This window comes from Silene latifolia, chromosome Y (assembly GCF_048544455.1).
Source record: "Silene latifolia isolate original U9 population chromosome Y, ASM4854445v1, whole genome shotgun sequence".
Lineage (NCBI taxonomy): Eukaryota > Viridiplantae > Streptophyta > Magnoliopsida > Caryophyllales > Caryophyllaceae > Silene > Silene latifolia.
The window spans coordinates 338,124,568-338,139,742 of NC_133538.1; the positions used below are offsets into that span (position 1 = coordinate 338,124,568).

At 36.1% G+C, this 15,175-nt stretch overlaps 1 protein-coding gene across 1 annotated transcript; it reads right to left on the reverse strand.

The window, feature by feature from the left end:
• Nucleotides 1-12,196: 12,196 nt before the first annotated feature.
• LOC141631465 (secreted RxLR effector protein 161-like) lies at nucleotides 12,197-12,613 on the reverse strand. Its single transcript, XM_074444132.1, has one exon. It carries the CDS (start codon nucleotides 12,611-12,613, stop codon nucleotides 12,197-12,199), a length of 417 nt encoding a protein of 138 aa, XP_074300233.1.
• Nucleotides 12,614-15,175: the final 2,562 nt, after the last annotated feature.

Consider the following 15,175-nt stretch of genomic DNA (forward strand, 5'->3'; position numbering starts at 1 on the left):
CGTTCTTTTTCATTAATGAATTTACTATGACATCGCGCATTTCATCCTCCTTTCATCCTCTATTTATTATTATACTCGTTTCATTCTTTCATAGGAAGCGGTTTCTTTGAAGGAATTCGGTAACAATTATTGGTAACATGATTTACTAATTCACCTACATAAGCTTACAACGATTTTTGCGATTATTATACAACTTAATTAATGTCCATACATATTAGAAAGGGGTTTCATGTTGCAAACTCATATTACAAGTTTAAAAGGAAGTCATATTTTTATCAAGAGAGTCTTGATTTCGGAAGTGACACCTCCGTCATGAAGATGACATATTAGTTTTTAATTACTCAAGAGTAATTCAAAAGTTTGCGAAAAGAGTTTTCAAAAACACAAATAATACCCCAATATATACCGTCAAATAGCTCAATTCGAGAAAAGCCAAATCGATTGTTTATGCGCTAAAGAGTTTAGGCATACGATAACAATTGAACGGTTAGGTAGTCCAATTTCGCAAGAAGTTGAGATTCTGCCACATGTTACGCTCACTTTATAGTAATTCACTCTTACTAAGTGTATAAAATATCACGAATGACATGAAGAGAGGTCTTCATGAGATTCATTTTTGCTTGATTAAAGCAAAGAAGAATGTGAAAGTGAGTTAGAGTTAAGAAGAATCAACCCTAGATGTATGTGATAGAACAAAAGTTGAAAGAGACATCTACTCAATGGATAGGCTAGTTCCACTATCTTGGTATGAGATACCAAGTACGGGTCATTTCTTTGTAAAGAAGTTTACATGAATTGATAAAACGTAAGACGTCTAGCATAGGTCATTTTTGTATCGAAATGGTGCTAGAGTAGCAATGATTTCGATAGGGAAAAATGTACCTAAATTTGGTTTTAAAAGAATATAATCATCTATGTTTATACATAGAAGGCATCACTCATATGATTTAAAACAAAATATTGTACCTACTCCTATGATGACTTGGTGGTTGGTTTAGACCACTCAAGTTAGAGGAATTTTACATTCTTCACGAAAACTAAATATTATACTATCTTATAGATTTTAATGTCTCTAATTCGGTGAACCCAAATTTATCAAACCTCAAGTAAATTCGTTTACACGAATAAACGATAAGCACATCGAACAACCATTTGATTGTGAGTCTTATGGTATGTGTGCATGTATTATGTTTTCTTTTGCAGAAAAGAAACACAATAGTGAGGTGATTGACCATATATATACGGATGTGTAAGGATAATAGTTGGTTATATATATACTTCGTTACTTTTACCGTAATGTTAAGTAGATATGAAAACCTCGTATCTATTTAATAAGACATAAAAGTGATTTTTAAAACGTGTTATATTTTCAAAATGAAGTAGTAAACCAAAAGCACGTCAAGATCAAAATGTTGATCGGAAGTTTCAAAGTAATGACTTTGAAGATCAAATGGGTAATATCAAGTAATGACCTTGATAATCACTAAGAAGATTGTGAACCAGTTCACATAATACCTTCTCCTTGGGACACCATAGAGTATGGTGTAGTCAAGTATATAAACCGAACTTTATGAGATATAGTTTGAGGTTTTTCGCAATTTTGTAAGCTATTTTCTCACTAAAAGTTTAAAACCCGACTATAATAGCCTAAATGACTCCATATGAGATATGGATAGGAAGGGTCCCTAACTTCTCATTTTTTATACATTTGGGACCATAAATGTTTATGTTCAGAACCAATTTGTGTATTTGTGAGGGTTATCCAAAATTGAACCACTTGGTTTTTACTCCTTCAAAACGAGAACAAAGAGTTTGTGGCCCATAATACTGTCTTTCCAGAAAGATTTTCATTTTCTGGAAGACAGAGTGGGAGAAATTTTTGAACTTGCGGAAGTCCAAGACCCACAAACTGAGTATAATGCAAGAAGATGTTCTTTATTGTGGCTCAGTGGTTATAAGGATATAATATTGCGATAATATTGCGTTACTTTTCAAAAGTAACTAATCTTAATCTTAAACCCTCATCAAAGGCTTTTCTATAGTATGAACTCTATGTGATGGCGTGTCACCATGCAATTCGAATTGATCTCCTTGCACACGATGCGATAAGGAAGGAAACACGAGATGTTTTAGAGACTTGATTTAATGTGAATACTTTGGTAGGTTACCTTGATCTTGTCATAAAGGTTACATAAGATGTTTAAAATTTGGGTTGGTTATAGAGAGTTTTGTGACAACCCATATGCCTTTCTCAATTCGTATGTTCTTAGCAATATAGCTTCTCATGAGGATGAGATTCGGCAAATGAATAACGAAACTTTCTCCTTGGGAGAAGTTTTGTTGATATTGTCAATGCTAAGAAGCCTAGCATGCTTGGAAGATCCCTTTTGTGATCTATATACGTCAAAGAGTTGGAACTTTGGGTTCAATCATGTAGTCTATCAAAATGGCATTACTCGAGTGTCGAGGTACCATGATGATACATGGAGTTTAGTGGGAGCTAAAGTGAGTTTCTTATTCTAAATATGTGCTTGACATATTAGTGACTAGAAATGTAGCTAAGGTGATATTTCTTAGTCTAAAATATGTGTTTGACATATTAGTGACTAGAAATATTCTCGGGTGAATACTTGATAGTAGCATGACGCATATTAAATATCCGGATCTAACGAGATAGATCTCTATGGATATTAGCATTATAGTCAAGAGACTTATGTGATAAGATTCTTGACTCGTTCAAGTTGTTGAACAATTAATATGATCTCTTGTGCTTCCGCTGCAGGATCTATTAAATATGCTAAGCTTCTCTCGTCGGGACTTATCATGTTGAGAATATGAGAAGTCATTACCAATCATTTTCTAGTGAGTGTCACTAGATCATTATCAAAAGCATCCTTGAGTACTTGAGAAGCACTGAGGATTTACTCTTGTTGAATGGAGGAGTTAATGAATTTCATGTAAAAGGTTACACGATTACATTCCTATGCTTATAAGATGTTATGAGTCTCGTTAAGAAATGGTTATCATGTAAGAGTGTATGTGCATAAAGAATAATATGTATAAGAAGTTATACATATATGTATAAGAAGTTATACATGTATAAAGCAAATATGTATGAGGAGTCATACATAAAAGATGTCATATGAAGGATGTGTATGTATAAGTGTTATACGTACAAATCATGAACGAAAAGCTAAGTGCATTACAGCATCCGATGTTGTAAAAGAGATAATTGATATCCGGATTTTAATGGAACTAGAGTAGTTCTGTTAGCCGAATATCGTTCCCCGAGAGACTGTGAAAACAGTGGGAGTGTTTGACTGGCTTTAGAACCAGAGTCTAAAACTTGTTTAGACATGTACTTAGAAAGGCTCTGTGTGATGAAAAGATTGCATAGAACAAAGGAAAATAGCAATGAAAATTAGAGTGATGTAACTGTTGCTAATCCTCTAACCAACGCCGTAGGCATAAGGTAGACATGATGGTTATGTCATTTCAATGTGATTGAAGAGTATACCTTAATTGCTAAAGATCGTTATGTAAATATGGGATAGAGTATTGATATTTACATAAGTGATGATCGCATTCATTGTTAGAGTTTCTTTAAGAACTCAATTATTCAGTTTGACTGAAAACATTGAATACCTTGTTTATCTGAATAAGTTTTGGAGACAATGTTGAACAATATTCAAGTGAATAAGATGAACATTGTATTTTGTCCCTAGTCACTTAATGAGGTGACGTCTCGGAGTGACTAGATTGTAAGTCGATTGATGGTTGTTCAACACCATAAGGTCATACGTGATGACTGGTCGATTACATAGGCAGAGTGTGTGACACTTTGCCGGACAGTGACCATTTAGAGAGTCCCTAAGTTCTATTATAGACACCTGGTCGTGGCGGGGATCTCTAATATGTTCTAATGAGTCGATTCTTTTGACTGGAGACTACTATCTGAGCAAGTGCAGTTTCCGAGTGACTTTGGTTTTTGTCCTAGGTCGTGCCGTGAAAGGAGGCCAAAAGGGCATTTACTAGGTCATGGTGAGATGTATTGTGCAATAGGATAGATAGGGCATACAGGAATTATCCACCCACGTTGGGTAACTATATCTCAAGGCCACTCGAGGAGTTAATGACTACAAATGCGTGGCCACGCTCGAAAGTAATCTGTGAGAGATTTTTCCGGTCAGGTAGTCACACTCTCGATCGAGAAAACCAATCGCGATATGTTCGTGTGCAAGTGCGACCTGAAAGACACCTTGCATTGAGTGGGAGATTAAAACGGACAAGAGAATTGGTAGCGCACACCTTGTGTCGGACAAGTGGGAGATTGTTGGAGTTAGTGTCCTCCACAATAGTGCGTTTACATAATAAATCTCATTAATGGAATATCATCAGATATTTAATTATTTGATCCTCGTCAGTTGATTAACGTAAATCGATAACGGTTGGCTGACTAGAGTTTGACGTTATTGTCGTGAGACGGCGGTGATCAACTGACCCATTTCGGTCACACCTAAAGGAACGAACCCCAATTGACAACTAATTAATTGTATGAGATACAATTTATTTAGTCCCTTTTTTTATAGACTAAGAGGTTAGTCGATTATTTTAGAGAGATTTCAAGTTGCGAACTCGAGGCACGATAGTTATTATTTAATTATGCGATAATTGAATAATAAATTTTTTGGGAGACGGGTTTTAGTTAATTAATTGTTAATTCACTAAAATTGTACTAATTGAGTAATGTGATTAATATTAGTACGTAAATAATATGTGTAGTGATACACGTATATTTACGGAGTGATTTGGACAAATTAATTATGGAAGTATTTAAACATGAAACGATGTTTAAAATAAAATTACACGTATTTGTGCGACAAATATAAGAACCAATATAGACTCGTAAATGGGCAAGTGGATCGTGTAAATATGAGTAGTGGATGATTAGGAATATAATCATTTCACCTTACTTTAGATACTACCATAATTCATCTTATATAGATTTTGCATGTGATGTAAGATTAAAAAATATAAGACAATTTGTCCACTACAACACTCCACCCACCCGCCACTTTCCCTTCCTATTTACTCCATCCTTTGTTCATTTCTACACTACATTTTTTTGTATGTTTTGCATGTGAACATTAATCAATCATCTCTCTAAAATTATTATTCATTATTACTAAGAAGTTAGTAATACTTTTTATTACTAAGAAATGTTATTAATATTACAAATAATATCAAGGGTATAATTTTAACAAGTTTCTAGTTAAATACTTGTTATTATTTTTGGGTAAGTTCTTGGGTGCATCTTGAAGGAGATCTTCTCTTTGAAGATTTGTAAGGAGGATCGTCCATTTGTTATAAGCTTAAGAACAAACTAGTAAGGTGAACTAGTTTGTGCCCTTTTTACCATAAAATCAATGTAAGGAAATTGTTTTTCCTTAAACTTTCTTTTTATGCTTTTATATTTGCATGCATGTTACATAGATCACCTAAACGGTAAATTATGAGATAATTTAATTTTTATTAGAGAGTCTAATATGGATCTATGATCTTTCATATGCGTGGCATGATGTCCGAAAATGGGAATGTTGAGCATTTTTGAGCCATATAACGAGAAAATTTGCATTAATTGATTATTTCTTGTAGTCCGTATATTCGTGATTGATGTGCATACATGTGGAAGTACGAGAATTGACGCGATATAGAGACATAAAAATCGAGTTATACCCCGTGATAGATACGTATGCTTATGACCAATATGAGTTAGGAGTTATTTATGGGATTATATATTGGAATCGTGGGTTTGACCTGGCGCTTGACCTTTGGGAGGCTTGTAGGTGAGGGGCTCTTAAAGAGGCTTCTAGAGTGGGATTATAGCAATGGCACAAGACTATATGAGACTTGATAATGGAGTTGCAATAGGTAAGAGAGAGCGTTGAACCTGAAACATAGTTATTCGTGGAATTTAGTAACGAGTGTATGAGATCATTATGAGGTTTGATGGCTGAACTTCAGGTCGAAGTTCTCATTTAGGGGGAGTAGATGTAATAATTCGGAAATTTAGGAAAGAGAAAGTACAGAATGTGAGAATTAGTAGAATTGAATGAAGAACTCTGGGATGAGTGTGATGTTTAGAAAGAGCGTATACGGTTGATAAACATGTGAGGTGCAAGAGAATGCATGAGATTTGAGGAAATGAGAGAGTGAGGTGAACTTCGGGGACGAATTTCTTTTTAAGAAGGGAAGATTGTAATACCTCGTAGTTTTTAAGGCGTTCACTCGACCGAGTAGACCGAGTGGACCGAGTATAACCAATACTAGACTTAGTGAAGTTGTTATAATGTCCGCTTATAGCAGGGTCATCTTAAACTGTCATAACTTGAGATCTAGATATGCTATTGATGTGATTACAATTGGAGGTGATAGGTTGTTCTCTTACGATTCCAACGGTATGTGACACGCCCTAAATGACCAAGAAACGAGTGAGATATGACTGTTGTACGAAAACTGGTCATTGTTGAGAACTGTGTCGCACTCGACCTAGTGGACCGGCACTCGACCGAGTGAGCGACACTCGACCGAGTGGACTCGCCACTCGATCGAGTGCCGCTGTTTTCAGAACACGGAATTTATCCCTTTCTCCCGTAACCCAAAAATCATTTCCACCTTCCTCCTTATCTCTCCAAACTCTTTCCCTTCTCTCTAAAACCCTCATAAACATATTTATATAGGATTCAAGCTTGGATTAGAGGATTTCTCACCTTCTCCATCATCCTTTCATCTTGTAAGTTGAGATCTACCCATTTTTCTAGTCTTATGAACCCTAACTTTTGGGGGTTTTTGATTGGGTTGATTAATTAGTAATTATTGTTAATATATGGGTAATTAATGGGTAATAATAAGGGGTTTTGTGTTGTATTATAGTATAGAGTGATTTGTGATAGTTATTATGTGATTTATGTAGAATGAGACGGTTTTAAGAGATGGATACTTGGTGATTTCGACTAGCTTATGGATTATGCTAAAAGGTAGGTTAATCCTACTCGGTTTCAATAATGTGGTGTTGTTTATGTTGTAAGTAGTCTCACATAAATTAAGGCATTTGCATTATAATATGTTTAGTGGTTAATTGCATCATTAAGAGGATGATTATGAGATGTTGGGTTATAATTCATGTATTGGTTGTATTTGTGTGAATGGAGGATATGTTGTTGTTGTTGATTGTTTGGAGACGTAAGACGGTTGGGAGACCGTCTTACGCTTCAGTCGCCTCTTGGAGCTTCGCACTCTAAGAGGGATGTGCACATTAATGGCTTGACTTTGGAGGGACGCGTGTGGTTGATACACGACGTCTGGCAGGGGATCTGATTGGCTTCCGGACCCGGTACGTTTGGGTGTGTCCCGGTACCTGTTTGTGGTTGTTGGTATGTTTGGGCGTGTCCCGGTACCAGTGTGGTTGTCGGTATGTCTGGGCGTGTCCCGGTACCGTGGTGGTTATGGGTACGGCTGGGCGTGTCCCGATACAGGTGTGGTGGTTGTTTGATAGCGTCTCATTCATATTAGTAGTCATGTTGCATATTCACACACTTTAGTCGTGTCGCACTTTATTTGTTTCTTGAAACTGACGTTTGTGTGTCTGTGCATTGTCACCTGTCTCTTTTGGGGTGGCCTGTGTCGATCCATATGATATCCTTTGGTCATATGGGGAGCAAGCTAAGTACAAGTTGTTTGGATAGTACGCGGGAGACGGGACGAACTTGATGAGTCACGAAACGAGTATAGTTAGTTAGATAAGTATAGTAGCCATAAGTTGTATTTATTCATTAGTTAATGGTTTGTAATCACTAAACTTGTCATTTATAATAAGTGTTTCTTTATTGTATCTCCGATTCACCGCCTCGGGAAACCGAGAAGGTAACATCTCCCAATTACCTTGGCCGGGTAAGAAGGGGGTATTACACTGCCGATCAACATCGTAGGAGATTGAGCTCATAAAAGAGATAAAAGAAGGTGATCAGATTCATCGAACTAATCGGCGCTTTTCAGTATTTCTTAGCTTCATAACTATTTCTTACATGTCAAAGCACGTAAACAAAGAATTACCATCAGAGCGCCGCCCTAAATAGAACTACGTTTGTTAAGTTGTAAAACTGGTCTAATTCTAATTTAGTCTACAAAGAGACTCATTAATTTAAGAGCAAGTACGATTTTTTCGTTTCCAATCTTCCGGCTAAAAAAGGACCAACTATAAATTTAGTTGCGTAGGAGATCAAATTTGTGGAGAGACACCTATCACACTATTAACGTAGTACATGAATCAGTAAGTAAAGGGACTTAAAAGTAGGAGACTAATTGGACTTATACTGGGACGCTAAATGCCAACTAATGCAAAGGATGCAGTTCCCAAGTATGTTATTACATTAATCTTCACTCTCTTTTCCAAAGCCTAAGCAATATATTTTTTTCGGTTTAAATCATTTTTTTTGTTATTACCCGAGTTTATTATTCTTAATGGGTAGGCTGGTTTAATCGTGCAAACGATCAGTCTTGAGTGGGCCGATACGGTGGTCGTTTGGGATGTGAGGGCCATTGTTCGAGTCAACGTTTAGGTCAATTTAGAGTTGTAGTGGTGGTGACGAATGAGATTAGTCAAGGAGCAGATTGCTCTCTTTTCAGTCCGCACAAGCATGAAATTTAGATCTAATGAACAAATTGTCAAAGTGCTACCATAGAGTAAACTTCATCTATTATTAAATATTAAATATTAATTATTATTTCATCCCCTAGTCATTTATTTAAGGCGTGTTTACTTTTTATTCTTTATAAGAAGTATATTACAACGGAAATACATAAATAAGGCGGAGCCAATAATTTATTGATTCATTATTATAAATATCGTTTACCCATTTGTAAACATATACTCCTTTCATTCCGGTTATTTGTTCACCTATTTCATAAACACCTTACTCACTCTGTTTTAGTATTAAACACACAAGGATACCACCGCGGAGGTAAAAGGTCGTTATTAAGCCATATTAAACATCAATCTCATGAGGCAATCAATAGTGGACCCTATATGGAAGGATTAGGAGGGTGTTCGCTGAAATTTTTTGCTCTCCGCCATTGACGATATGTAGTTTAAAATCAGGCATAACCCGGGTAACGCCCGGGCATGAAATCTAGTTTTCTTTTATTTTGGTTTGTCTTTAAACAAATTAAAAACTAATCATCATTAAACAACTCTCCCAATCAAATTAGGACTTCTAAGATTATTCTAATCAAATTAGAATCAATACAACCAATGTAAACATCAATCAAATTGAGTAAATCCCAAAAAATAATTAGAAAAAAAGTCAAAATATACATTTTTAACATAAAAGAGCCTAACAGTCAATCAAAAAGCTCGAATATGGCTTAAAAACATCAACCCTGCTATGCAGTCTTATTTAAAACGCCTTTTACACTCGAAAAACACTACTCTTTCAACAAAATCCGACACTTAGACCTGATGATAAAAATTTACGCCTGATTTATACTCGTGAACCGTACCCGCGTGAATAGCAAAAACGATTTTTGTTAATTGTTTAATTAGAACAAATTAAAAATTTACCAACCAATTAATATCAACATATTAATTATGCAAATTTTTCCAATCTAAACAAAATTTTACCAATCAATTAATATCCTCATATTAATTATGTAAATTATTCCATGTTTAAAGTCTATTCCATAATTGAATAAAAATAATAAACTAGCATATGATTATGATCATAGAATCTTATGCAGGTGGCTTTGATACCACATTAGGATTTGTATAGTAGATGCGAAAGCGGAATTTCAGGAAACAATTTCCTAATATCTACCCTAGGATCACTTGCATAAGATAATATGAATTGTAATAAAAGGCGAAAAGAATATTTACCTCTTGAAGCGTAAATTCCACAAATAGCTTATAAAAGAGATCTGAGAGCTCCACTTATTGCTCCTCTACTCGGTCCACAAGCACAACCCGAAAACCCACGTCTGCTAGAACGGAAGAGATAGATCACTACCGCTCTCTTAGTTTTATGGGTGCTTGGGACAAACGGTATTAGGAAGAACAATATGTTTTCTCCCCTGTGGTTTCTTATGAAAAAGTTTTCATCATCTTTTTCCATCACCCTAAAACCCTTTGTATATAGTATCACATATCATAATAGAGCCTAGGTAGAATAAGGAAAGAACTCATATTCCTTTCCTAAAACCGGTGCCTCATATTTGTTTCCTTATAGGATTAATATTTCCCGATTGTGCTTATATGTGTGACCTCATAAAAATATATTATTTTAGTCAGTAATCAAATCTTATTGTGACTAATTACCATAATTATTCTCTAGCAAATAATTATCATTTAATAAAATAATATAATTATTATTTCCATAAAATATCCTATATTATATTTAGTAATTGCCAAAAATGTCTTAGGACATATTTGAGCCCAATTTCTCTCCATTTTCTAACAAGAAATGGAGAAGCAGATTCTTATTAATGGTCCGGATCCCATCTTGGCAATATCTAACGGTTCTCAATTTACGCATAAAAATAAAGGAAAAATGGGAGTGAAAGGGATAATTATTATTAAAATAGATTGTAAGAGGAAATAGAGATGATCCAAATCCGACATATTCCTTCATATATGGATGTTGGGTTGTGCTCCAGTGCTTTTTGTTTTAATAACGGAGGCATGATTCAGCTCCTTTCAACAAGTATATACTGATAGTTAATTGGTCCAACGTCTACTGCCGAAGACTGACAAGGGCAATGCGCCAATGCATCATACTCCGTATATACTCCGTAGGAAGCAAGGAGAGTGTTATGACACCATTATGATAAGGTAGACACTTTTTCACGAGAAAATAAACTAAAACACGGGAAAAATGAGTTGTATACCATAAGTACCCTTCCAGCTGTGCAACAAAATTCTTCTACTTGGTGTAAACAATAATTATAGGATCTTGATTGCAGCGATAATTACTGACAGATACATAAATGGAGTAGTCATTAGATCTGATGAGGAGATTTCTTAAGAACAATAAGAAGATGAATCCTAATGTTTTGCCTTCTCCTGCCTTCCTTAGTCTCTAATTCTCTTTCCGTGTGTTTTCACTCAATTAATATGAATTAGGTTAAAACCACAAACAGGTGTGATCTATTTATATAGGTGGCAGGAGGGGCTTAAATAGATAAGCGAGCCTAATATGTTAATGGCCTGTAAACATTAACCGTAATCCACTTATTCTATTACTCCCAATAAAAAAAAACCGAAACATTATTTCTAACCGTTTCTAATTAAAGTGACTGACATCAGTAATTATGTCCACATAATAGAGAATTAATAATTCTTACATTCTCCCACTTGGACCATATTACTGACCGAAACATAATGTCACGCATAAGCAGAACCATAAGACACGTAAACGGCTAAATGAACACATAATGGGTTTGTCTTAATTACCCTGGTCATTCCGAACAACTGGTTGAGTCATGGCGGAAACACTACTATACAAGAGAAGTGGTCCTTCCATGTACTACGGACCGATCGTTTAGAATAATCAGTCTGTACAAGGAGCAAACATAATCCCCGATAATGTCCTTGAGGAAAAGAACTGATTCTGTTAATCGTGCAACAACAGTGTATACAATAACAATAATACGATACAAAAATTGTTCGGAAATCATCATCATGAGAAAACATAAGTTGATTAATCAAAACATAAGTTGATTAATCAAAACATAAGTGTCATCATTACAAAATACTAGCAGGATCCAACATAAATGAAAAGCCTTAATGATTATCCTCCAGACCCATATCAGTAGTATGCTTCAGAAATGTCTTTGGAGGTAATCCCTTAGTCAAAGGATCTGCTATGTTAGCACTAGTCATGATGTGCTCAATTGACACAGTGTTTTTCCGAACTTCCTCCTTAACTGATAGGTACTTCATTTCCATGTGCTTTATTCCTTTAGAGTACCTATCATTTTTTGAAAAGAAGACAGCTGCGGCATTATCACAGTAAATTTTCAGCGGCCTTGCAACGGAATTCATAACGTTAAGCCCTGAAAGAAAGTTCCGCAACCATAAAGCTTGAATAGTAGCTTCAAAGCATGCTACAAATTCAGCTTCCATAGTGGATGAGGCGATAATTGTTTATTTAGCACTCTTCCAGGAGATTTCTCCCCCAGCCAAAGCAAACACATAACCAAAAGTGCTTTTCCTTGAGTCCACACACCCTCCAAAATCTGAGTCAGCATATCCAATAACCTCAAGCTGATAAGTATGTCTATAAGTGAGCATTTTGTTCATTGTTCCCTTTAAGTACCTTAAAACTTTCTTAGCCGCGCTCCAATGACCCATTCCAGGATTGGACTGATATCGACCCAACATACCCACTGCAAAACTTATGTCAGGTCTTGTACAGACTTGTGCATACATTAAGCTTCCAACCATATATGCATAAGGAAAGTTTTTCATGGCATTTCGTTCTAGTTCAGTCTTAGGACACATACTCAAGCTGAACTTATCCCCTTTCTGAATAGGAACATCATTGGAATTACATTTTACCATGTTAAATCTTTCTAAGACCTTCATGATATAGGCTTTCTGAGACAATCCTAATGTCCTTTATGATATGTCTCGAGATATTTCCACCCCGATCACATAGGAAGCCTCTCCCATATCCTTCATCTCAAAGTTGCTTGATAGGAAATCTTTAGTTTGGCGTAGTAGTCCCAAATCACTGCTCGCGATAAGTATGTCATCGACATATAAGACCAAAAATGCAAACTTACTCCCACTGATCTTCAGGTAGATACACTGATCAACAGTGTTTTCTTGAAACCCAAAGGAGGTAATGGTATTATGGAACTTAATATACCATTGCCGAGAAGCTTGCTTAAGCCCATAAATGGAGTTCTTTAATATACAGACTTTGTCCTCTTTGCCATCAATAACGAAGCCTTCAGGCTGAGCCATGTAGACTTCTTATTCCAAACTCCCATTCAAGAATGCCGTTTTCACATCCATTTGATGTAGCTCTAAATCAAAATGAGCTACTAAAGCTAATATGATCCATAAAGAATCCTTCTTAGAAATTGGAGAGAAGGTTTCATTATAATCAATGCCTTCTTTCTGATAAGCCTTTAGCTACCAGTCTGGCTTTATGTCGTTCAATATTACCTAAGGAGTCGCGCTTGGTCTTAAAGACCCACTTGTAGCCGACAGCCTTATGACCTATTGGTAAATTGACCAACTTCCAGACCTCATTCTTAGCCATAGACTCCATATCTTCTTTCATCGCATTAATCCATTTATCGGAATCATTAACGTTCATAGCTTGTGAAAACGTAACCGGATCAGTATCCATACTAATGTCAAATTCACATTGTTGTAGATATACTTCATAGTTATCTGGAATAGCTGACCTTCTAGGTCTTGTGGACCTTCTTAATATTATTTCAGGTGCTGTATCAACAACCTCAGCGGCGATGTTATCATTCTGGAGTGAAGGGTTATCATAATTAGGTTCCACAATATCGACTGAGTCAACATTATCATTATGTGGAACTTCATCAATAAAAATTAGGGGCAAAGGAACTGGAATTGCCACCCTAACTTCATTGACGACGACATCCCTTACCTGATCACTCCCACTAACTTCGCCATTCTCAAGGAATTTGGCATTTCCGGTTTCAACAATTCTAGTCTTGTGTGTAGGACAGTAAAACCTATACCCTTTGGACTTTTCTGGATAGCCGATAAAGAACCCACTAATGGTTTTAGGATCAAGCTTCCTTTTATGTGGATTATAAATGCGTGCCTCTGCTGGGCATCCCCATACATATAAGTGTTGAAGACTCGGTTTCCACCCTTTCCACAGTTCAAATGGTGTCTTTGAAACTGCCTTACTGGGAACCCGGTTTCCAACATACACAGCAGTCATAAGGGCATGCATCCACAACGTCATGGGTAGATTGGTATTACTCATCATTGTCCTCACAGCCTCTAATAGGGTCCGATTACGCCTCTTAGCAACACCATTCATCCATGGAGAACCAGGAGTTGTGTACTGAGGGACAATACCCAAACTTTCAAGGAGTTTTGCAAAAGGACCAGGATGTTGTCCTGATTCATCATATTTGCCATAATACTCACCACCCCTATCTGACCTTATGATTTTCACTTTCTTTCCTAATTGTCTTTCCACCTCCTTAATGTAAACCTCTAAAGCGTCTACTGATTGAGATTTTTCATGCAAAAGGTAAAGATAACAATAACGTGAATAATCGTCGATAAAAGTGATGAAATATTTCTCTCCGCTCATGGAGGGAACATCAAATGGACCGCATATGTTTGTATGTATAATCTCTAAAAGAGCAGTGCTTCTTGTGGACCCTTTCTTGGTGTGTTTGGTTTGCTTACCCTTAATGCATTCCATACACGTCCCAAAATCCGTAAAATCAAGAGAAGGTAGTATATTGTCTTTAACTAACATGCTCATCCTTTCTCTTGAAATATGGGCCAAACGTTTATGCCACAATAAAGAGGAACTTTCATTAGACCTTCCACGTTTCGAACTAACATTATTATGTAGGGAAACATTATGAGAAACACAAAGAGATTCTGAAAACAATTTATCTAAATAAATACGATACAATCCGTTTTCCAAAATCCCAGAACCAATAAAAGCATTGTCTCAAAACATACTGAAACAACCTTGTCCAAAACTTAATCTAAAACCATCATTATCTAACTTAGAAACTGAAACTAAATTGCGTCCGAAAGAGGGAACATAAAGTGTATCCTCCAAATTCAACTTAAATCCAGTGCTTAATTCCAAGCTAAACCTTCCAATGGCTTCTACGGAGGCTTTATCTTTATTCCCCATGTATAAGGAGGCCTCATTTGGCTTTATGGTTCTTGTCGTAAGGAATCCCTGCAAGGAATTCAAAACATATACATTAGAGCACGAATCTAGCCACCATGTATTAGAAGGAACTTTAGCATAATTTGATTCAAAACATACTAAACCCAAAGGCTTACCCTTCTTTTCGAACCAATTCTTATGCTTTATGCAGTCATTCTGAAAGTGCTCAGGTTTCTTACAGAAAAAGCAACTTTCCTGCTTCT

Bases quoted from the DNA above. Each gene is read 5' to 3' on its own strand.
- LOC141631465 (XM_074444132.1), bottom strand. From the start codon at position 12,613: ATGGTAAAATGTAATTCCAATGATGTTCCTATTCAGAAAGGGGATAAG.